Source organism: Rhamphochromis longiceps, linkage group LG4 (assembly GCF_057381845.1).
Source record: "Rhamphochromis longiceps isolate RC_006_pf linkage group LG4, R_longiceps_female_GT1.1, whole genome shotgun sequence".
In the NCBI taxonomy this organism is placed as follows: Eukaryota; Metazoa; Chordata; class Actinopteri; order Cichliformes; family Cichlidae; genus Rhamphochromis; species Rhamphochromis longiceps.
Window position 1 is genome coordinate 11845718 of NC_140560.1, and position 19464 is coordinate 11865181.

General features: G+C 42.0%; 1 protein-coding gene across 7 annotated transcripts; it reads left to right on the forward strand.

The window, feature by feature from the left end:
* Positions 1 to 7726: 7726 nt before the first annotated feature.
* cdc42ep1b (CDC42 effector protein (Rho GTPase binding) 1b) lies at positions 7727 to 18434 on the forward strand. 7 transcript variants are annotated; one of them, XM_085403313.1, is made up of 4 exons: positions 7738 to 7917; positions 8531 to 8701; positions 12303 to 14361; positions 17230 to 18434. In XM_085403313.1, exons 3-4 carry the CDS (start codon positions 13908 to 13910, stop codon positions 17859 to 17861), a joined length of 1086 nt encoding a protein of 361 aa, XP_085259439.1. In that variant the 5' UTR covers positions 7738 to 7917; positions 8531 to 8701; positions 12303 to 13907; the 3' UTR covers positions 17862 to 18434. The 7 variants fall into 7 exon arrangements, with proteins under 7 accessions (XP_085259441.1, XP_085259439.1, XP_085259442.1 ...); XM_085403316.1 differs by having other exon boundaries at positions 13807 to 14361; XM_085403311.1 differs by lacking the exon at positions 8531 to 8701 and having other exon boundaries at positions 12303 to 12818; positions 13807 to 14361.
* Positions 18435 to 19464: the final 1030 nt, after the last annotated feature.

The window sequence follows — 19464 nt, forward strand, 5'->3', positions numbered from 1 at the left end:
GAGACGGTTGTTATTGCAGGAAGCCCTGCCCTGGAGCTCAGCAGGTTAGTCACCAAGACAAGGGACACCTGAGAGAGCATTTTGCCCAAAATACAGTGACGCACAGTTTCATTCTCAGACTTTTTTCAAACTTTTGTTTGGGCTTGTCCTCGGTATCTTCCAAATCTCTTAGTAAATATAGTCTAATGAATCAGGGTTTCAAATAAGTGGGAACCCTGACTCATCCATACAGGAAGAAAAGAGGTAACAAGCCTGTGGAAGGTGTGGAGGTGTGGAAAATCAGTGTGTAGATAGGTGGCAATTACCAGTCATATATAAGGAAGTAGAGGAGCAGTAAAAGACTTTATGACATCTGTGTTCATTTTTCCCTTTAAACTAAATTTAAGTACATCTTTAACATGTATGACATAAACAAAACATATGGTTATAAAGCCACCCATAGACTCTTTTCTTTTTCAGGGCAGCTAACACTTAAAGTGGGCTCACTCAGGGATTGTCATGTGAAATGAGTCCTTCAGTTACAGTATAATTCAGAGAGGAAATGCAGGGGGCCGGCAGAAGAAGGTTATTTTCCGTCCCCAGTTCTGGGCTTGGGGTCTCTGTGGTCCTGCTGAGAGACAGCGTGGGTTAATGCAGACAGGGGATTGTAAATGAGATACCAAAATATGTATTCATACACCCATACATTACAGGAAGCTAGGTGGGGAAATCAGCTTCCTCCCTCTATTTTCTATCTTCTGGTGTATCATTTTTCTTTGACTTTCAGTTTCACCCGTCTGTACTTATAGGTCAAAAAGTCATATCTTGCCTCTGCCTGTTTGCCTTCCTGACCCCCTCTTTTGTGCTCCCTCTTGCCCACTCTTTTATCTTCTCTATTCTTCCCTTTTCTCTTTCACTTCGCCTTCCTGTCTGTCATCAGCTTTCTTCTTCAGACAGCCCAATCCCTAACTCTCGGTTCAGGCCTTGGCCTGCGGCGTGAGGGAGGGCTGCAGTGAATGAGCATTCCTGTTGTTTCTGAGGTGACAGCGGCACAGAGGAGCCATTGATGACGGCACCGGACCCCACAGTTTGTTCATGCCGGAATGTGTGATATTGTGGAAGTTCAGTCAGACAGAAATAGTCTGCGTAGAGTTCCTACGTTCACTACACATATTTAATTTTTCTTCTCTTTGACTTTTTCTTTTATGAATAAAAAAAAAGTGCATGCTTCAACATCTGAAAAGCAAAATGCACTATCGTGACCACAAGAATGCGGTACTGATCCAACAACTTCAGCTAAAGCAATAAGAACCCAGAACAGAATGAAAACATCTCAAAAATGCTGATTTCTGTTGGGTTCATCTGTGTTGTTCTTCTCCGCTCCTGCTCAGAACACAACAGGCCTGGCTCTTCACCCGGCAGCTGACCCCACCGATGACTCAAGGCTGGCGGCTGCACAGAATCACCCCTTTGTGTCCACAAAGAATGCATCTTTTCTGGCTTTTTTAGAAAACAGAGGCAGAGAAAGCGAGCCGCGGGGGCATGAGTAACGGAGACAGATTTAAATCTGATGACATGTGATTTATGCTTCCTTTGGAGGCAGAAGATTGTGACAGAAGATCCCCTGACTGATCAGGCTGCTGATAAGGGATACTTTAAGATAAAGTTTATAAGTGAGAAATTAATATTAGGTTAATATTAAATGATGTGTAGCAACTATTCCCTACTGGTAAAGAGGAAGATAGATTTGTAAAAAAAAAAGCCTGATTAGATTCCCACGACTAAGAAATACACTTGCTTTTCCTCTAATGTGGGAACTCCAGCATAGCTTAATGAGATCTTGTAAATATCCCACAGTTATATGCAATTTCCTGTTTAGCATGGAATCAACATCGATAATCACCAGAACATCAGAGTGAAGGAAGAAATTCTTAGCAAAGCAAACATCATGCCTAGAAAAACAATGTGTGGGATGACATCTGATAACCTTCTTGTTATGGTGGTATTTTTAATTGCCTTAAACTGACCTGCTTTTGTAAAATATTATTATACACAGTGCTGCTCAAAGGTCTTGTGCCACACATCATTTATATTTAGCTTCCAAGGAGCCAGACTTTGTTATACTTTATTCAAGGCGTCTTGAGCAATAGTTCTCTGGGTTTCCTGAAAGTCTGTGACAGTTTTCTTTAGACATTTGCTGCTTTTCACTCATTTTTTTAGTCCAGTCCTTGTACCTGACGTGGCACATCGAGGTTTGTACCAGTGTTGTGTCAACTTATCAAAAATATAACTTTTAGACACTTTGTAATTAGCAGCCTGTTAAAAATAATTTGTTCCCATTTCTTTAGTTGAATTTATGAAAAGTGCTAAAGATAATAGAAATTGAAATATTTCAATTCTCGTCAAAAATGTTGGACACAGAAAAGTACCGTCAGACTTTTATCCAGTATGCAATACAATTTAGAACGTGTCTCATTCGTTTGTCAGCATGACAGTGATACCAAACACACTACCGGGATAGAAAAACACACAATAAACACTGACATCAGTCATGGATTGGCCTCCCCAGAGGCCGGACCTCAACATTATTAAAGCAACAAAACAAAAGGCAGCCAGCATCTAAAGAAGAGCTTTGATGTCCTTCAAGAAACCTGGAGAACTATTCCTGAAGACTACTTAAAGAACAGAGGTGCCAAATAGATCAAATATTCACTTTCAAGCTCGTTAGAATTGTACAAACTCTATGTTTGCATATAGAATAGAATAGAATAGAATAGAATAGAAAACTTTATTTGTCAATTTCTTCAAATGTACTTGCTATAAACGAAAAATAAATGAATACTTCAGTTCGGTGTGATTTGCTCTGAGCTTTTCACCCGTGCAGCACGTTAACCTACACAAGTGTCTCATTGTTGTTTATTCACCTGACTGTTTGTTAACTGTAAATCTCTGACACAAAGGAATTGAAATTACGTTTCACACTGTCCCATGCGTAGACATTGACAACAATAAAGTGCAGATGCACAACAAAAACAGCCCTAACAATAAGGTAATATTAAATAGGTAACAGGATAGACAAAAAAAAAAAAAAGTGTTCCAACAGTGTTCCCTGGAAAATAGTATACTAGTCTACTTGAGGTAGTCCCAGGTTGTGGTTGGTAGGGGCATATGTATTTCCATATATTTTTCCTGGCAAAATATAAATGGCGGTTGGCTCTTTTGCCAGTATTGTAGTCACAACACAGTGCATAATCAATTTGGTGTCTCCTTCTTTATACAAATCATGCATTATTGGTCTTGGTCAGGCTGTTTTGCAGCTGCTGGAATGAAAGAAGAGGAAAATGTCTTTGGTTTGTAGTTGGGATTATACAACACAAACGGACGCACACATCTAGAGCTGTGTGAAAGGCAAATATAAACTCTTAATGTACGCTCTAGTAGTAAAAAAAGGTAGTTTAGTCCAAAAGTAACGTCAACCACTAAATGTAACCTTTCTAAAACACGGCATCAATCATCCTTAATTGACCCATTATGCTGCTTAGAGTCTGTTTTCACATTTAGATAAACCAACACAGACAAATATTCGCACACGCACACACAAACATCTTTGTGGTGCCAGTGAAAACTGGCGCCCCGGCCTGCTCCTCTTCCTGTCACTCTCCTTCCAGGGCAGTGAGGTTTGAGTAGAATTACAGGGTGTAACAGGGCTGTCTAAATCTGAGCTTCACCACACATTTGAAATGCAGACACAGACAACTTTACAAACCGCTGCACATCAATTTTCAGATACGCAGTGTTAAAAAGGCATCTTTTGCTATAACCGCATGCTAAAAGTTGCCTTAAAACAGAATCAGGGTTATATAGTAATAAAACCGTCACAATACACATTATATATATTTTTCTGGTCTTTTTGGATTCCACTCGTTTTTCTGAGTATTTAAGCTCACATGTCAACATGCCTGGTGTTATTTTCTGTGGCAGCTCCTGCTTCTGTGCTTTATGTAAAGTTGAAGAGGACAAAAGCAGAGATAGCATATGGGTGTCATTGTTTTCTGTCCAAGGTCAAAGGTTTGACAGATGCCACACCTGCTGCTGGGTCACATACCACTGGCTTTTTCATGTTAACTGGCATCAATGAAACTCACCAACAGGACAATCAACCCTCCTGGAGAGAGTATTAGTTGGGTTAAGTTATTCAGTAAGATTTCAAGAAGCCATCTAGTTGTTGCTCATAATCTTTGACATATCCTTTGTTTTCATATCCAGCTCAGCATCTGGGTGTACGCGCTGAGCAGGAGCAACTATTTCTGTGAGAACAGTGGCTGGTTTCTCACCGGTGCTCCTAGGCACCGTCATCTGTCTCCACAGGCAGACATAAAGGGACAAGAGATTAACTCTTGCTGAGTCTTTGTATCTCTAATGATTCCTCCTGGCTTTTAAAAAGGTCATGCAATATCCCTGCACAAAACTGTGCCCTCACTTACTTATGCTGTTTTCTGTCACTGCAGAAGGTGAGAATCACTGAGCTGGAGTGTGGCTTCCTACAGAGCAAAGTAAAGCTTCATACATGCATGCACACTTTTTAGAAAATTGACAGAGACATGCAGCACACACATGCAAATTGAATTTTTGGACACTATGTGATGCAATGCATTGAAATGTCTTAAGAGATCTCAGTACTCCAGATTCTTGTTTTTCTAAAGCACACTGCAGAAACGCACCAATAATTGTGTGATACCCCACTCATATAAAAGCTCCCCACATTTTAAATCACCATTGTTATTAGGCACATTTTCAGTCTGATCTAAATTTATTTATTTCCTTTAAGACATAAATTAAGGTTCGAAAAGGGCTCAGCCGGGATAATTTGTTGACTTCTTTGTTTTTAACTGGTAGAAACTGGTTGAGGAAAAATGTTTTCTCAGGAACTGGTGAAAAAGCTGCTTTCTTTCCTTCTTTGTGGTTCTTCTTTTTTAAAGTGTTTGTTTGTAAAACTTAACCACAAAACTATGAATTGCACAACCCCATGGCTTTTGCTGAAGAACTAAAGAGCAACGTCCCTGAACGTGGGAGGGGTAGATGTGTGGGTCAAATACTGGAATTTTGCCCTGGACACTGGGGTTCAACTTTAGCTCAAGCCAAATGTCAAGGCTTACCAATTACTCCTCATTATTCTCATATTTTTTCTTTAGCATCACAAACCCATGTTAGAGCATCTCTGGGGCGCATTGCTTTGTGTGAGACTACTAACAGAGATGGCTTTCTAGCAGGAGGTCACAGAAAAAGTCCTGTAATTAACCCTCACAACCTTAAGCCTTTGCGTGTTTTGGTAGTTTTAAATATTTTTATTTATATATAATTTCCTTGACCTCTAAAAAGAACCTGCAAAAGATCTGCATCATCATAAAAAAACATCTGGCTTGCCTCTCTGGGCTTCTCTTGGAGACTTAGTGGATCAACAGCTAAGAGGTAGATTACTTTGCAGGAAGAGTTTAACAAAGTTCTGATGCAAAAATGCTGATGTGATGCAAAAGGTGAGAAACTTTTTGTTGCAAAGTTTCCAGGGAATGATCTCAGTATAATTATAGAATAGAATAAACAGATAATCTGCGTCAGACGTTATTGTCTTAAAAAACACGGCTCTCCTAAATTTAAACCCCGGTATCTAAAAACAAAGTGTTTCAGCATGCGTCTTTGTGTTCATGCCTGTTGTTTTATTGCAGCCTAGAAAGCACTGAGGATTTGCTTTACAATACTCTATTGTCTCCGAGCCAACACTCAGCTTCCTGGCAGGCCTGAATCCATCCAAAACAGGAGCGTAGATCCAGCAAAGACAGAGAGATCAGCTTCTTTTTTGTCCCTTTTAAACCTTCCATATATCACCTTCAGAGTCTTCTACAAACGCACATCTGGGTTTGTGGAGATCAGGAGTCTACCCTGTATCTGGTCTCTAAATCAGGAGCCAAGTGCAAAGTGAAATCACCCTTATATTTAACCATAGCTAATTTGTTTAAATGTGTTTATACTGGATGAGCTCATTACACTGACAGGCCGATGGCGATAGTGAGACGTTAACTGCTAAATGAATTTCAGCATCTGAAAGGAGTTTTAACTTCTTGGCGTCCTCTCTGATTTGCGAGAAAGCCATTTCCTGTGCAGAAAGCCTTCGTCTGTCTGAGACTTCTCATCCTGTTTGACTAGCATTCCTTCCTCTTCACCCCCTTCTCTTTCCTCCTCTTTTTCCCACAAGCTTTGTGTGTGTTTTTTGTGGGGGTTTTTTGGTCAGTTTGTCCTCTTTAATCCATGCATGAGCCCATTTCTGCCATAACTTGCTTGTGCAAGAATTCAAAACGTGATCTCAAACACTCCTGAGCAGAGACAATATTTTCAGCACAATAGTTTATGGTGCCTGACTTCCTGTTATTGCTCACTCCCTCTGTCTTCTGTTTCTTTTTTTTTTTCCACTGCTCATCAGAGAGCCTGTGATACTTGTCAGTGGGAGCTGCTCAACCACTCAGATTAACACAGCAGTGATGAAACCTTGTCTCGTATCCGTCCGCAGTACCGTCTCCCTTCATCACATCTGCTTCTCTTCAAGCGCCTCCCCTTTACCAACTTCATCTGAGCTATCAGCTTCTCTCCCACAATCCTCCCTTTTTTATCTTGCTCTTTAACATTTGCAATGAGATCGTATTTTGCAGGTTTCAAAATGATTTTTCATTGTCATATATACATCATAAGGTAATCAGATCAGACATCTGGGCTTCTGTTTATCCAGTCAAATCTTTAGACTTTTCTTTTTTTTTCATTTCTGGGACTACAACAGCTGGTGTGAGTGATAAGTAGGCATTAGTGGACCTACGGGGATAATTTAACCTCTGAATCTCAGTTTAAAAGAGCAAAACTAGTGAGAATAAGAAGCACCAAAACTCTTCTAAAAAGTCATATTAAAGAGTTTGATGGATGTCAACTGAAGCAAAGGTTTAACAGATTTAAAGTAAAGAATTATTCTGTGTCTGCTGTGGATATATGTGTGAGATATGTGCTTTGTTAAAGAGCTGTTCACACAGATATCCCACACAATCACACACCTACCTGCAAACAGATAGTTGCATGCCCACATAAGCTTGGCCACGAGTGTATTTTTTCTCCTCAAAAAGCCACAAACCCACAGATGACATCTATGCAGATATGAGGAAATCTGAATAAAGGTCAGGGCGTGTGCATGTGTCTGTGTATTTGCTGCACATATCAGGTCATGTTTTTGATAAAGAGTTACTGCTTCCTGCCCAAAGGCAGGGCCAAAGATGCAGATGAGTTCAGACAGGAAGTAAATGCACATTAAAAAAAAATAAAATAAACAAGAGCAAAACTTCTAGACATGTGCTCATATTTATAAGTATAACCTCACAGTGGCTGGACAGTGTGGGTACGGCCACTATAGTTTCTTATTAAAGCCTCCAGCCCTCCATGAGGCTCACACCTGCCTGTGACTGTGTCAGCTATTTCTGCTGTTTGAGTCGTTCTGCTTTATCACAAGCCTGATGAACAGATCTGCACGTTGTTCACACTCTTTCTTCTTTTCATTCCTCTTATGTTGAGTTAATGTTGATCCTTCTCGGTCAGGTTTTAGCTTTGCATTGCTTCACCTATAACATACATGCATAAGGCAGGGTTTCACACTTCCGAGGTCCTCCTACCACCTCCACCCACACCCTTCTTTCTCTCTCTCTCCTCTTCCTCCCCATCCCCTTCCAGTTCACTTGCCAGCAGCAGCAGCAGCAGCACGGATCCGCTACGCTGCTGCGGTGCACTGATGTCCCAGCAGAAACTTACGGTGCACGCCGCAAACCGAGCAGGATGAAAACGAAAATAGATGGTAACCTCGAATTTTTTTAGAATCCGCTCTCTGCGTTTTTTTCCCTTCTTTTCTCTAAGGTAAGATTAATCGAGGGAGTTTGTTAATGGCTTTGTGCATGTGGCTTGAAATTTACCGAGAACTGCTAATGAGCCTGCGATAAGAACAGCAAAAGTTATAGCCGAGGTGCAGTTACGCGGTCTGAATAAAGTGTTCCTATGAATTTACGCTCCAGTGTGTGCGTTTTTAGGCATGCATTCAGTGTATGAGAAGAACAGCATGGAGCTGTTTCACTTTTGCGTCTTATTCAGTTGTAATAACCTGTTACACGCCTTTGTTCCAATGACAGAGTCCGTTTGTCTCTGCAAAGTAACAAAGAAACAAACAAAAAGCGCTATCCAAGCTTCACACCGTTCATATATTGCAGGTGTATCAATCCAAATGCAGCATCATTGTTCAGTAAACGTCTCTCTGTATCCCCGAGCTTGTCAGTCACTTCATTTGAAGTGACTTTTTGCGTAACTTTTTCTGTACATCCTCTTTAACAGCGTCACTTCCCACAAACTCAGAGGTGGTTTGTGTTTTTAATCAAATTAAAACAGAAGTGACTGTAAAGCCCTTAACGTGCACTGAGGTGGTGAGATTTTGTTTGGTTTAAGCGTTTTAAATCAATTGGTTGGTGTTCTCCTCCAGCTGAGCCACAGAACAACTGTCCCAGATTTGTGCCAGGTCTCAGATCACTGGGCTGGCAGCCTGTCAGGGAGCTGGCGTCACTGTTAGAGAGGCTGCCCTTCAACCATCTAAACAACTGGAGTCCTTTCAGAGGCTTGGGCCTGTGTTAATCGCTGACCTCTCTTGAGGATGGTGAGTGAACGAGGACAATGAACTAAACATGCTTTATGTGCTTAATAATTACTCCTTTAAACTGCCAGTTTAATATTTCATCAACTGCACCTTCTCATTGTGTTTGCTTGATGGAAGTTTGGCAGATTTCATTATAGCCTTTGTCAGGCAATGCTCTCAAAGAGAATCAGACGTGTTTGCACGTAACTGTTGCCGGGCCTTGTTTCCCCAGAGTTTTGTTGACCCAAGTCCCAAACATAAAAAAAGGAATTCATGAAACTAGTGACAGATGGCGAGTGTTAAACAAGGCCACAGTGACTGATGTGTTTGCTTACCCTGCAGTTGTTTTGCAGTGCTTTCCTCACAGTATTTGTGCACTAAAAAATAAGTTAGTGAACCCGTCAGGGAGTGTTAGTGTTGTTATCTTCAGTGTTTCTGCACAAGTTTTGTTGACTCAAGAGAACATCAAGGTACGCGACAGAGGAAGGAAAAGAAAGGTCATATACAAGTGAGCGCTTCCATGTACGCACTGTGATATCAGTTGAATCAGCGTAAACCCAGATGTCACACCTCTCAGTCATCACTGACAGAGTCAAATCATGTATAGTGCTCTTGAACGTGTGCAGCACAGACACCCTCATGGCAGGCCGTGAAGTGCATTGCCACGTTGCAGCAGTCGATCCTTGTAAAGTGAGCGCATGCTGTATTTTTGAGCTGTGTGTAATGGTCAGGGTGCTCTGACCTCAACCGCAGTTTGCTGGTGCAGTGCTCTAAGAGGACGACGGCCCTCCGGTCCAGGGGAGGAAGCAACTTCAGAGCTGATCCACTCTGACTCAGCCTTGCATCTCCATATAAGTCTACATGCGACCATGTTTCGCTGCCAGCCTCTCAGATGTCTCCAGAGCCCATTTTTGCAGTTTGTGGGTCTGTGGTACCAGATGTTTAACTAACGCGGTAATTCCACTTGCAGCTGGGTGACTGACAGAGACAGGAAGCATGTTTGACAGTGTGTGTGTTTTTGTGACATAGGGAAAGACAGAGACAAAGGACAGTGAGATTAATTAAAGTGAAAGCCTAAAATAGAAGCCGAGGGGGACACACACTTAAAGACGGAGGTATAAATGTGCTTCTCATCAGCGTCCCCAGATCCTTTATTTGATGCACATAATTGATGGCGTCCGGTCTGCTCTCCCAGCTGCACGCTGTTCCCATTACACTTTTCAGACCTGCATGTTTGCCACTGTGTCTGCAATCAGCCCGGCCGCTCATGTGAAACAGGTTTGTTTACGGATGCCCGCAGGTTCAATTTAGGGATAATTAGCATGTTTAGCACATCTAAACGTCTTTCTGTGTGTTCCTAACAAGGCCAATTGTAGGACTGAAGTTTCCAAACTGAGTTTATGTGCCGGAATTATACTTAATTTTACATGGAGAGCTGAGCTGAATTACTGCTCACAAAGTCACAAGAGGGGAGGGGGAAGAAGATTATATAAAAGTCTGTTATGTACCTAGAAGAATTTGGCAGCTAGAAGAGCTGGAGAAACATAATAGCTGCACCATGAGAAGCTGTGATTGATTAACACACTTAGTAGTAATAATTCAAGGAGACTTTGTCCCTGTGTTTGCTTTTCATTTGCATCGATAGCGATTCATATGGTCCTTGTCAAACATCGCTAGGAACCTGAGTGAGTGCAGCACCGAGTTTGAGGCCAGTTCTACCAGTGCTTCTTATATGTACGCGAAAAGTTGTTCCATGATGCCAGTGTTTATGCAGCGTTTACTCTAGAGCAGGGGTGTGCAATTAATTTTGCCAAACGGGCCTCATGTGGAACTGGGACTGTTGTGGATGGCTGCACCAAAAATGCTTACATAGAGATAAAATTCATAATAAGCAGAATATTGAGGCAGCTATGACTGTGAATTGGGGCTATGTAAATAAAATTGAATTGAATTGAATTGAGTTCATTGATGCAGCCCTCCACAACAGTCCCAGTTTCTAATGTGGTTAACTTGGAAAAGTTAACACTCCAACCCTGCCCTAGAGTGACTGCTAGCTGCTCCACTCTGTGTGTAGTAGGAGGGGCACATAGAAACACAGGTGCACATTTGTTTAGTTATCTTTGCGATCATTGACATTAAATAATTGCCAAGCTTCTTACTTCTAAATTTAACCATCAGAACAAATTGACAAAATTGTTAACTTAACCCCGGCCTAGTTCTAAACCCAAACCTAAAACTTAGTCCGAATTCTCAAAATGTCTTTTTCAATGGGTGTAGAAAGTGAGGACAGGCCATAAAGTTGTCTTTTTTAAAATGTCATTACTCTGCTCCCCACAAAGAAAGCTGGACATGTTTGGATCAGCAGTTTTTAGAAAGCTGCAAACCATTCTGCCTGTTCTACACAGCAACATGTTGAAGCCACAATCACACAGACACAAGCATTTACTGCAGCGACTGAATCTTCCTAACGTCCCTGTTTTCAAAACTCTGAGGTCATGAGTGCCTGCACGTGATGTGTTTATGGGACATCTGTAAATTTTAGCTCCAAAAACACAAGTTGCACTCTGCCTGAAAGGGTGCTCCACTCGTTCATATGTAATACTAATGTGTTAGGAAATAGGAATAAAAACAAAAAGCTAGTCATATTTTTTATTTTAATTGAAGGAATTCAAAAGTTGGGGATTTAATCTAAAACTCCCAACAGCACAAAGCAGTTTCCAATCCAACTCTTTCCAAGGCTGGTGTTGTCATCTACACTGCATGTTTGCCTCTGAGGTTAATGGTTATCTGTCACTCACCTTCTTGTGCTGCACAGGCCCAAATCACTAAAGCTAAGTATTATTAAGCTGAGCTGAGAGATCAGAAGTGGTCAAATCCCCAGACTTTCCCTCTTCTTGTATGAATGGATATTGGCTCTTTCTGCAAATATGTCCACTTTTTCCTCTGATTTCTTTCCCTTCTTCAGGTCAGTAAATGTTATCTGTTTCAAAATCTTTGTGCTGGAACTCTATCAGTAACCAAAAATGAATAGAAAGCGATCTTAGTTCATACCTATGCCCAGCAAGCGTGGTGCCATCATCTTACTTAAGTTCTTAGATCACACTTCCAGATTGGCCTGGCAGCAGCCTCGGCTAGTAACTCCTGCAGCCTGTGCTGTTAATCCATCGCTGGCTGTGTTGTTGAAAGGTCTCGTGTTTGGAGATTACTAGTGCTCCTTTTGCCTTGGATTCATTCGTTCAGCAGGAAGGAAGACAGTCCTCTAAGTGTGTCCAGGAAAAACAGAACCTGGGGACCTTCGGATGTTTTTGGAGAGTCGTTTATTCAAAGAGCTGATTATTTCCCCACCTGTCGAGTCACTGCTTCAACATTAAACTAAATCAGATTCTAAACTACAAAAGTGTGTAAAGGGTAAGGAGGTGAGTCTAAGTACACACAGAAGACCTCTGTAAGCTCCCCGTCAGGTTTTATTTGTCAAGTTCGGTCACAGACTTCCCAGCAAATAATCCCAGCAGTGCAACATATTAGAGCTCTGATGCATTTATGTCTGCCTGAAAACTCCTTGTTTAGGGTTTGGTCTCGCGTGTAACTCTCATCTCTCTCCTTTTCTCTCCCTAATCTTTAGCTTGCCCCATGTGAACTGAATGAAAACCTACCTGGCAAACACTGAAGTCCTAAGTGGATTGAAGAAGGCTAGTGAGGGAGTCCAAGAGGGAGGGAAGACAGAAGGGATTAGCAGCTAATCCAGTGCACGGACAATCCTGAAGGAGCTTTATCGTTCTCCCAGAACGATGCAGACGAAACAGTTACTGGATTACACCGCTTTACTTTATTGCCCTTTCCAAGAGCGCATCAGCCTTCTTCTTTTGCTCTGATTGCTTTCGTTGGCTCTCAAAAGGTTTTACCTCTTGGGTGCACAGGGAACAGGGAACAGAGGACAAAGAAGCCGGGCGACAAGGCCTGGGGACAGGATGTCCTGTGGACAGTGTGGTGCCACACATGGATAAATCTTTTCAGCGGTAGACTGTGCATGGCAGCGGACGCTCTGTTTTTTGTTTGCTCGGACACTAAGGAAGACAAGTGGAGAACAGCGCAGTGGATAAGACACTTAAGACCCTCTCAGAACAAACACTTAATGCCAGTAAGCAATATCGGAAATGCAGCAGTGTTAAATTTCAGCTGTATTTTTTGAGTCTTTACAGAAAGTACCTGAAAGCTTGTGAACCTCAAGCAAGATAAAGCTCACTGACCAATAAAAGCAAAAGACTGACAATTTCCATTCAGTGATTCAGGATGCATGCATTTCATCACTGCTTGCCCCGTGTGCATGCAATGTTCATGGGTTGCTAAAGTGCGGTTAGAAACCACAGAGACCTGAGTAACACCTCAGGCACACACTCAAGTGTTTGTCTCAAATTTAGGCTAATTTAGGCTATCAGCAATAGTGAGAAGAGAAAGTACGTCAAGTGAAGGAATGTAGTAATATTTCTGTTATACCCTTTAATGTCTGCTGTTTGTTTCTGTGTAAAAGCCTCATAAAAGGGAAATTAAGCACACCTTCATAAGACTTCCTGGTGACACAATTCTCTTAATGTGTGCAAGCAAAATTTAAGTTCTTCAAGAGTAAACAAAGGATTAAATTAAGTGAAAGCATTATAAAAACCAGCCTGGTTTATTGTTTTCAAACAGCTGTCTGACAGCTGAGTGTCCTTTCAGCTGTGAAGTGATTTTCTTTTCTTAATTTGCTGAATAACTACTCAGTCAGCCTTATGCTCTCAGGCTGAGGTAACCAGAGGAAGCGTGGTTTGACGTTTATCTTTGTTATTTTGTCATCACCGAAATCTACAGTTGCGCAGTAGAAGTACGTTTGGTCATTTTGGACAAAAGCAGCGGTGAATGAGTGGAGACAGAGAGGGTGAAATAGACGGGGATGGCTCTACATTCATTTTGGCATCTTAGAGTGGAGATGTAAAAGGACGCCGGGGGCAGGCAGTGGATGAATAGCTGGCTGTGACTGTATTGAGAATTGATTATACACACATTCTCTGCTGACTGAACGACCACATATTTCTGTTCTCTCTCCTCGCTGTCCAGGCTTTTCAATTTTTCCTTCTTTTTTTTTTTCCCAGTGGACCCCAAACTGGATTTCAGACTTGACTGACGTGTAATCAGAGTCCAGGCGTTTCCATTCAAATTTTAAAGGGAAATTACGCAACTTTTCTTTGCCACTATGAGTCTTGGAAAGCTGCCAGGGATTAAAGGCCTTGTGTCTGGCTCTCAAGGGAAACGTCGCTTCAAGAGCGACCTCTCTGTGGACATGATCAGCCCACCGCTGGGAGATTTCCGCCACACCATGCACGTCGGTCGTGGCGGGGATGTGTTTGGCGACACTTCCTTCCTCAGCAACTACGGAGGCATCAGGGAGCCAGGAAGTCCAGACTCAGCGAGCAGCTCCAAAACAACAGGATTCTTCACACGCACCTTTCGGCATGTGCGCAAGACTTCTGGTCCGCGACCACGAGGGGGTTCTCGCGATTTGTCTTCCCCGCCGCCAGATATCTCACCTATCATCAAGAATGCGATCTCCTTGCCCCAGCTGAACATAGACTCATCTAATGGGTGCCTGCAGAGGGTGCTGTTCCCCAGCTCCATCAGCTCAACAGATGATTCCTTCTGCACATATGGTGAGATAATACAGATAATCACTTCCAGCATGGGACTGGACTTATGTAAAGCATCTTAGCGGTGAGATTATCGTCATTAAAAGTGAGCAGAGAAAATGTAGAGGCGGCGATCATACGCAAATATAACGGTTTATTAAGAAGGCAGCAGCGTGTTATCTGAAAGAGTGTCACACGAGCTACGGCGGCACAGATTAATCGACTTCGAGCACAGACTGCGTGCGCTCGTGTTGACAGTGGGACTGCACAGTTGGCTGAAAAGGTCAAAGGTCACAATATAAGCCATTAGAAGCACTATCCATTTACAAATTGCTTGTTCCTGTTACGTCAGATAAACCTGTGAGGTTGTGACAGAAGCTTATTTTGAAACTTATTTCTGAAACCTCACAAATAAACCCAGCAAGATAACCAGAATTGTTACCTCTTATAATAATGAATATACTTTAGTCTTCAGCCCCTCCTTTATCTCACACACATTCTTGATCTTTTTAGTTTTTATTATCCAACAGAGGCTACAGAGGCTAGACTACATGTGTCAAAACATGCCTACGAACATTGCCTTGACATTTGAAGGTTTTGAGCGATTAAATGCCAAAAGGCACAGTATTCATAAAATAACAGGTGGAAACAAAATTGAAAGTTAATACATCATAGAATTAAAGATCAAACAGAGCAGGGAAGCTTTAAAAGAGAGAATTCCAAAGAAAAAAGCTCCACAAAAGTTTGTGGTGGTCAGAGGAGCAGGTGGTTTAAAGAGATCAACAGAGGGATCCCATGAGTATATAAAGGAGGGGAAGTGTGCAGAACATCAGAGAGAAAATAGGAATGGAGGTGCGATGCTATGGTGAGACTTTAAAGTAAGAAGCAGAATCTTAGACTGAGTGTGGTATTTTACAGGAAGTCGGTGAAGCTGTTAAAGGACTGGAATAATTAGTTCTATGAACGATGTTTTTGTATTGACACCAGCAGATGCATATTTTTAATCCTTTGAACTCTGTAGAGAAGTTTGTGTGGTCAGCCAGAGAGGATAGAACTACAAAAAACAATACAATATGTAACCAGAGCACGTTTTAGAGTAGCAGTGCTGTTAGCTGTGTGGATAGAGAATACCACATTTGTCCAGTCAGACGGACTGAATGTCGAAAAACTGCATCCTGTTGCTGAAATTGTAGTTATTATTTTTTACGACACATCAGCATCGTCTGGTTTTTTTTTGTACTTGGTCTGACATTTGACATTTGACAGCCTTGATAAATGTGGAACTCGTGGTTTCGCCTCACCTCACATGGGACAAAGTTTTCTATTGTAGCATAAGAATGATTAGTATTGGCAGGAGGGGCACAAACCAAGGTGATTATATGAGTTTGACGTCATGATCTTCTAGTCTTTTAGAAGCTTTCCAATGCCACATTAACATCACAGCCAATTTGTGCTATTTTGTTGTTGAGATAGAAGTTCCTGCAAAAGGTATTTATATAGAAAATTAAATGTGATGCTCCAAAATAACCAGGCAGCGAGCCAGTATCTAAGCCATGCTGTCATATTCAAGATGAACTATGTTCTTCAAATTCAAACTGTTACTATGATACAATTTCTCATTGTCGTCTGAGCTCACTCTCCAGCAGACTTTGACTATAAATACAGAGGGTGAGGTTGCCCTTCTTTCAGCACCATTCCCACATTCCTCCAGGACAACCGGTAAACACGCTGGCATCTTCTGAATCATTTGGAATCACCAAGGCAACCCCTGTACACAATTAGGCCCATAAACACACACACTTACACATACACACAGCTGGTTTGGAAGAAAGAGAAAGACTCGCAGGGCTTTTCCTGTCATCTCTGTGTGCGTGTGCCTCAGTGAATGCCATAAACACACCATTCATTATATCTGCTGAGTGTTCAGAGCTTATCAGGCAGCGGTCTGCAGTGTGGAGACTGGAAATCCCCTTTTGCTCTCCAGATTTATTACCCACCTCATAAGGAATGCACACAAAGTTGATGATGTAAGCCATCAGAGAGAGAGTCAGTGAGCTAAGGCACGAGCTTTTTCTTATCAGTCTTGAATTCGCCCTCTGTTGTCATTTGCAAATATAGTTTTTTCACTGATGCTCTGCAGTCTGGATTTTTTTCTTAAACATTATTTCTCAAATTTTTACACATATAATTTAAAACTAAATCAATCAAACATCACCAGCACTTCACTAACGTTGCTGGACTTCCATTATAAAACATTTAACACCCTTCACTGCTCTTGCATTTCTGCTGACTGACGGTTAACAGTAAGTGATGGTGACACTAAATCACAGTGTTTACGACAGCGTGAGTTATCGTTGGTTAGGCACCGTGGAGCCTGACATTACCAGTGGGTTGTTACATGCTGCCCCCTTCTGGTCAGAGAGCTAAACTGCAGAACATAACCTCCAGCTCACACAAGAATTAAAGCTTATTATTATTTTTTTAACATACAGGCATTATTCTTTTTCTGATCGTGATATTCAGACTGCAAAGATAATTGTTTTTGAAGTAACTCAAAAGGTGTAAAAAGCAGCGAGGATCTGTCCTCACCTCACATGTGCATACATGGAAAGCTGGAGGCAGGACCAGCAGCAGAAGACCAACAGACTGATCAGAGTAGAGAGCAGATATGACACTGATCAGTATATGGCACTGCAGGGAGGAGCTGGAGGGGAGATGTGTTATAAAGCAGCTTGTAGTAATTGTAGGCAGATATAAGCAACTTAAGCAACATGTGGTCATTTCATGATCAGCTGAGGTTCAGCCTATGTTTGTTCTTGTTCGCAGATCAAAAAAAGGATTCGTTTGATTTGGTAATATAATTAATTCACATCTTTTTGTCTTTGTTTGCAGGTCTGCAGTCTGGGTTTGTCACTCTGCCGCGCCTCTCCCGCATCGACAGACAATTCCATGATGGAAACGCGCAGAAAGGCTCGGCACCAGACAGTGGCAGGCTAACACGTACGCGCTCGGACTCCCTCACTTCCTTCACTGTGGACCTCGGCCCTTCTCTCATGGCTGAGGTCTTGGACTTGATTGACGACCCCAACCGCCTTCGGATATCCAATCACAGCCAAGAGGCAGGGGAGGAAGAGCAGGGTGAGGAGGGAGACGACAACAGCTCGCTAACAGAGACGCCCGTGCAGACCCCTCTAGTCACCTCACCTGACCTTTCCGTGTGCAGCGGGTCAATCGGGCAGGACACAAACAACAGGCGGTGCTCTGGTACGTCTGATTTGACAGAGGAGGAGGACAGGAAGTCTGTAAGGACACCGGATGCGTCCGCTCGGTCCCCTCATAGATCGGAGCCTGTCATGGAGGCAGAAAGGTTCCAGAAGGCTGCTGACGTGCTGTCCCGCCACTACGGTGGAGGATCCTTCACGAAGGGAGTGAGGAGGAGCAGTAGCGGTACAAACCAATCTATTTCCCAAAGCCGCGAAGCGTCTCACGAATTAAGTGAAGAAGAGGAGGAGATAAAAGTATAGATGTCAAAACTCTGAAACTGTCCAGCGACCTGGGTTCACGAGGGAGGAACGTGTGACTTTCTGTTCCTCAGAAACATCCTTCATCCTTTACACATGCATATACACGGAAATAACTGACCAGTACTCAGTCATGATGCCAGACTTCCCCCCTCTTCCTGGACAACACTGCTGTTGTGATATTAAACTGTCTATTTATTTGTTGCTTTTCAGTATACAGACAACTAACACTATGTAGTCATGATGTTCTGAAGCAAATTAAAAGAACAATAAAGAGTTCGCAGGGCTGAGGTGTCAAAGGGAAGCTGGGATTTAAAGGAACAAAGTAGCTGCATTATGTTTCAATATTAACACATTACAGTCCCTGTAAATAAATTTAACAGAAGGGATTGTTTTGTTTTTATTTTGTTTTTTTACAGGTTCAATTCTAATACTAATCCAAAGTCTATATGATGACCTCCTGTAACAACTATAATACTCAGTAAACATGTATCAGTGTTAGACTCGATGTTGAATAAAGTGTGGGATGGTGTAATAAAAGACTGATTTAAAACATGAAATATCTGCTTACATTATCCATTAATGATGTAATCCCACTCCCACTATTAGTCTGTCCTCTGGATTTCCTTATCTTAATGTTTTACTGCAAACATAAAACGTGGCTGATCCTGATACAATGCAGCTCAGTCTACTGTGATCCTGCCTCATAGACTCTGATTGGCTCTGTGAACAGTCATGAGTCAGACTGTAAATCACTTTGACTCATGACCTACTTTGAGAGGGGATGGTCTGCACCACTACAGTGGCCGGAGTCAGCTTATTTACAAGTCCTGTTTAAATGTGATAAAGTGCTGCACAACGTCAGACATCGGTGATAATAAATAAGAAACTCTGAGAAGTGTTTCAGCTGTGCACCCTGCCTCATATACACTAAAGGTGACAACGCTTCTACAAAAGAAGTGTGTCTGAATTAGAGGGAGACAGGTGGAAACAGAACATGCAAGGAGCAGAGATAGTTAAGGCAGAGGAGTTTAAATACAACCATCCAAAGAAATGGTCAGTGCACAAGAGAGGTGAAGAAGAGAGAGCAGGCAGGGTGGAGCAGGTGGAGACCTGTGTTAGGGATGATGTGTGACAGAATGATAGCAGAAAGAGTGAAAGCAAAGGTTTATAAGATGAGAGTAAGATCTGCTGTGATGCTTGGTTTGGACACAGTGGCACTAACAAAAAGACAGGAGGCAAAACTAAAGACATGAAGAAGAAGAAAAACAAGAAAAAAAAACACCTGTGCATCCTTGATAATAACTCCTCCACAAACCTCCTCTTTTATCTATCTTCCAGATTAATTTTAGGAACTGATACATCCTTCAAGGTTGTGTACTAAGCCTGACTTCTGGTCTGGTTTTTATTTGGAAGAAGTAATGTTGAGGCTGCTGCAGCCTCTCTTGGTAAACCGTAATGGAGCTGCATGTCCGGCAACTTCATTGTATGCATTAATTTAACAATCATAATCTCTTAATCTCTCAATTTTCATTTATTTGAAAACAGTTTATGATTTTTTGTCACTTAAGTAAATGTTTAATAGTGAATGTAGTAGACCGATTCT

Coding starts and splice junctions, on each gene's coding strand:
- cdc42ep1b (XM_085403315.1), top strand. CDS start 13,908: ATGAGTCTTGGAAAGCTGCCAGGGATTAAAGGCCTTGTGTCTGGCTCT. Junction 14,362..17,229: donor TGATTCCTTCTGCACATATG/GTGAGATAATAC, acceptor CTTTGTTTGCAG/GTCTGCAGTCTGGGTTTGTC.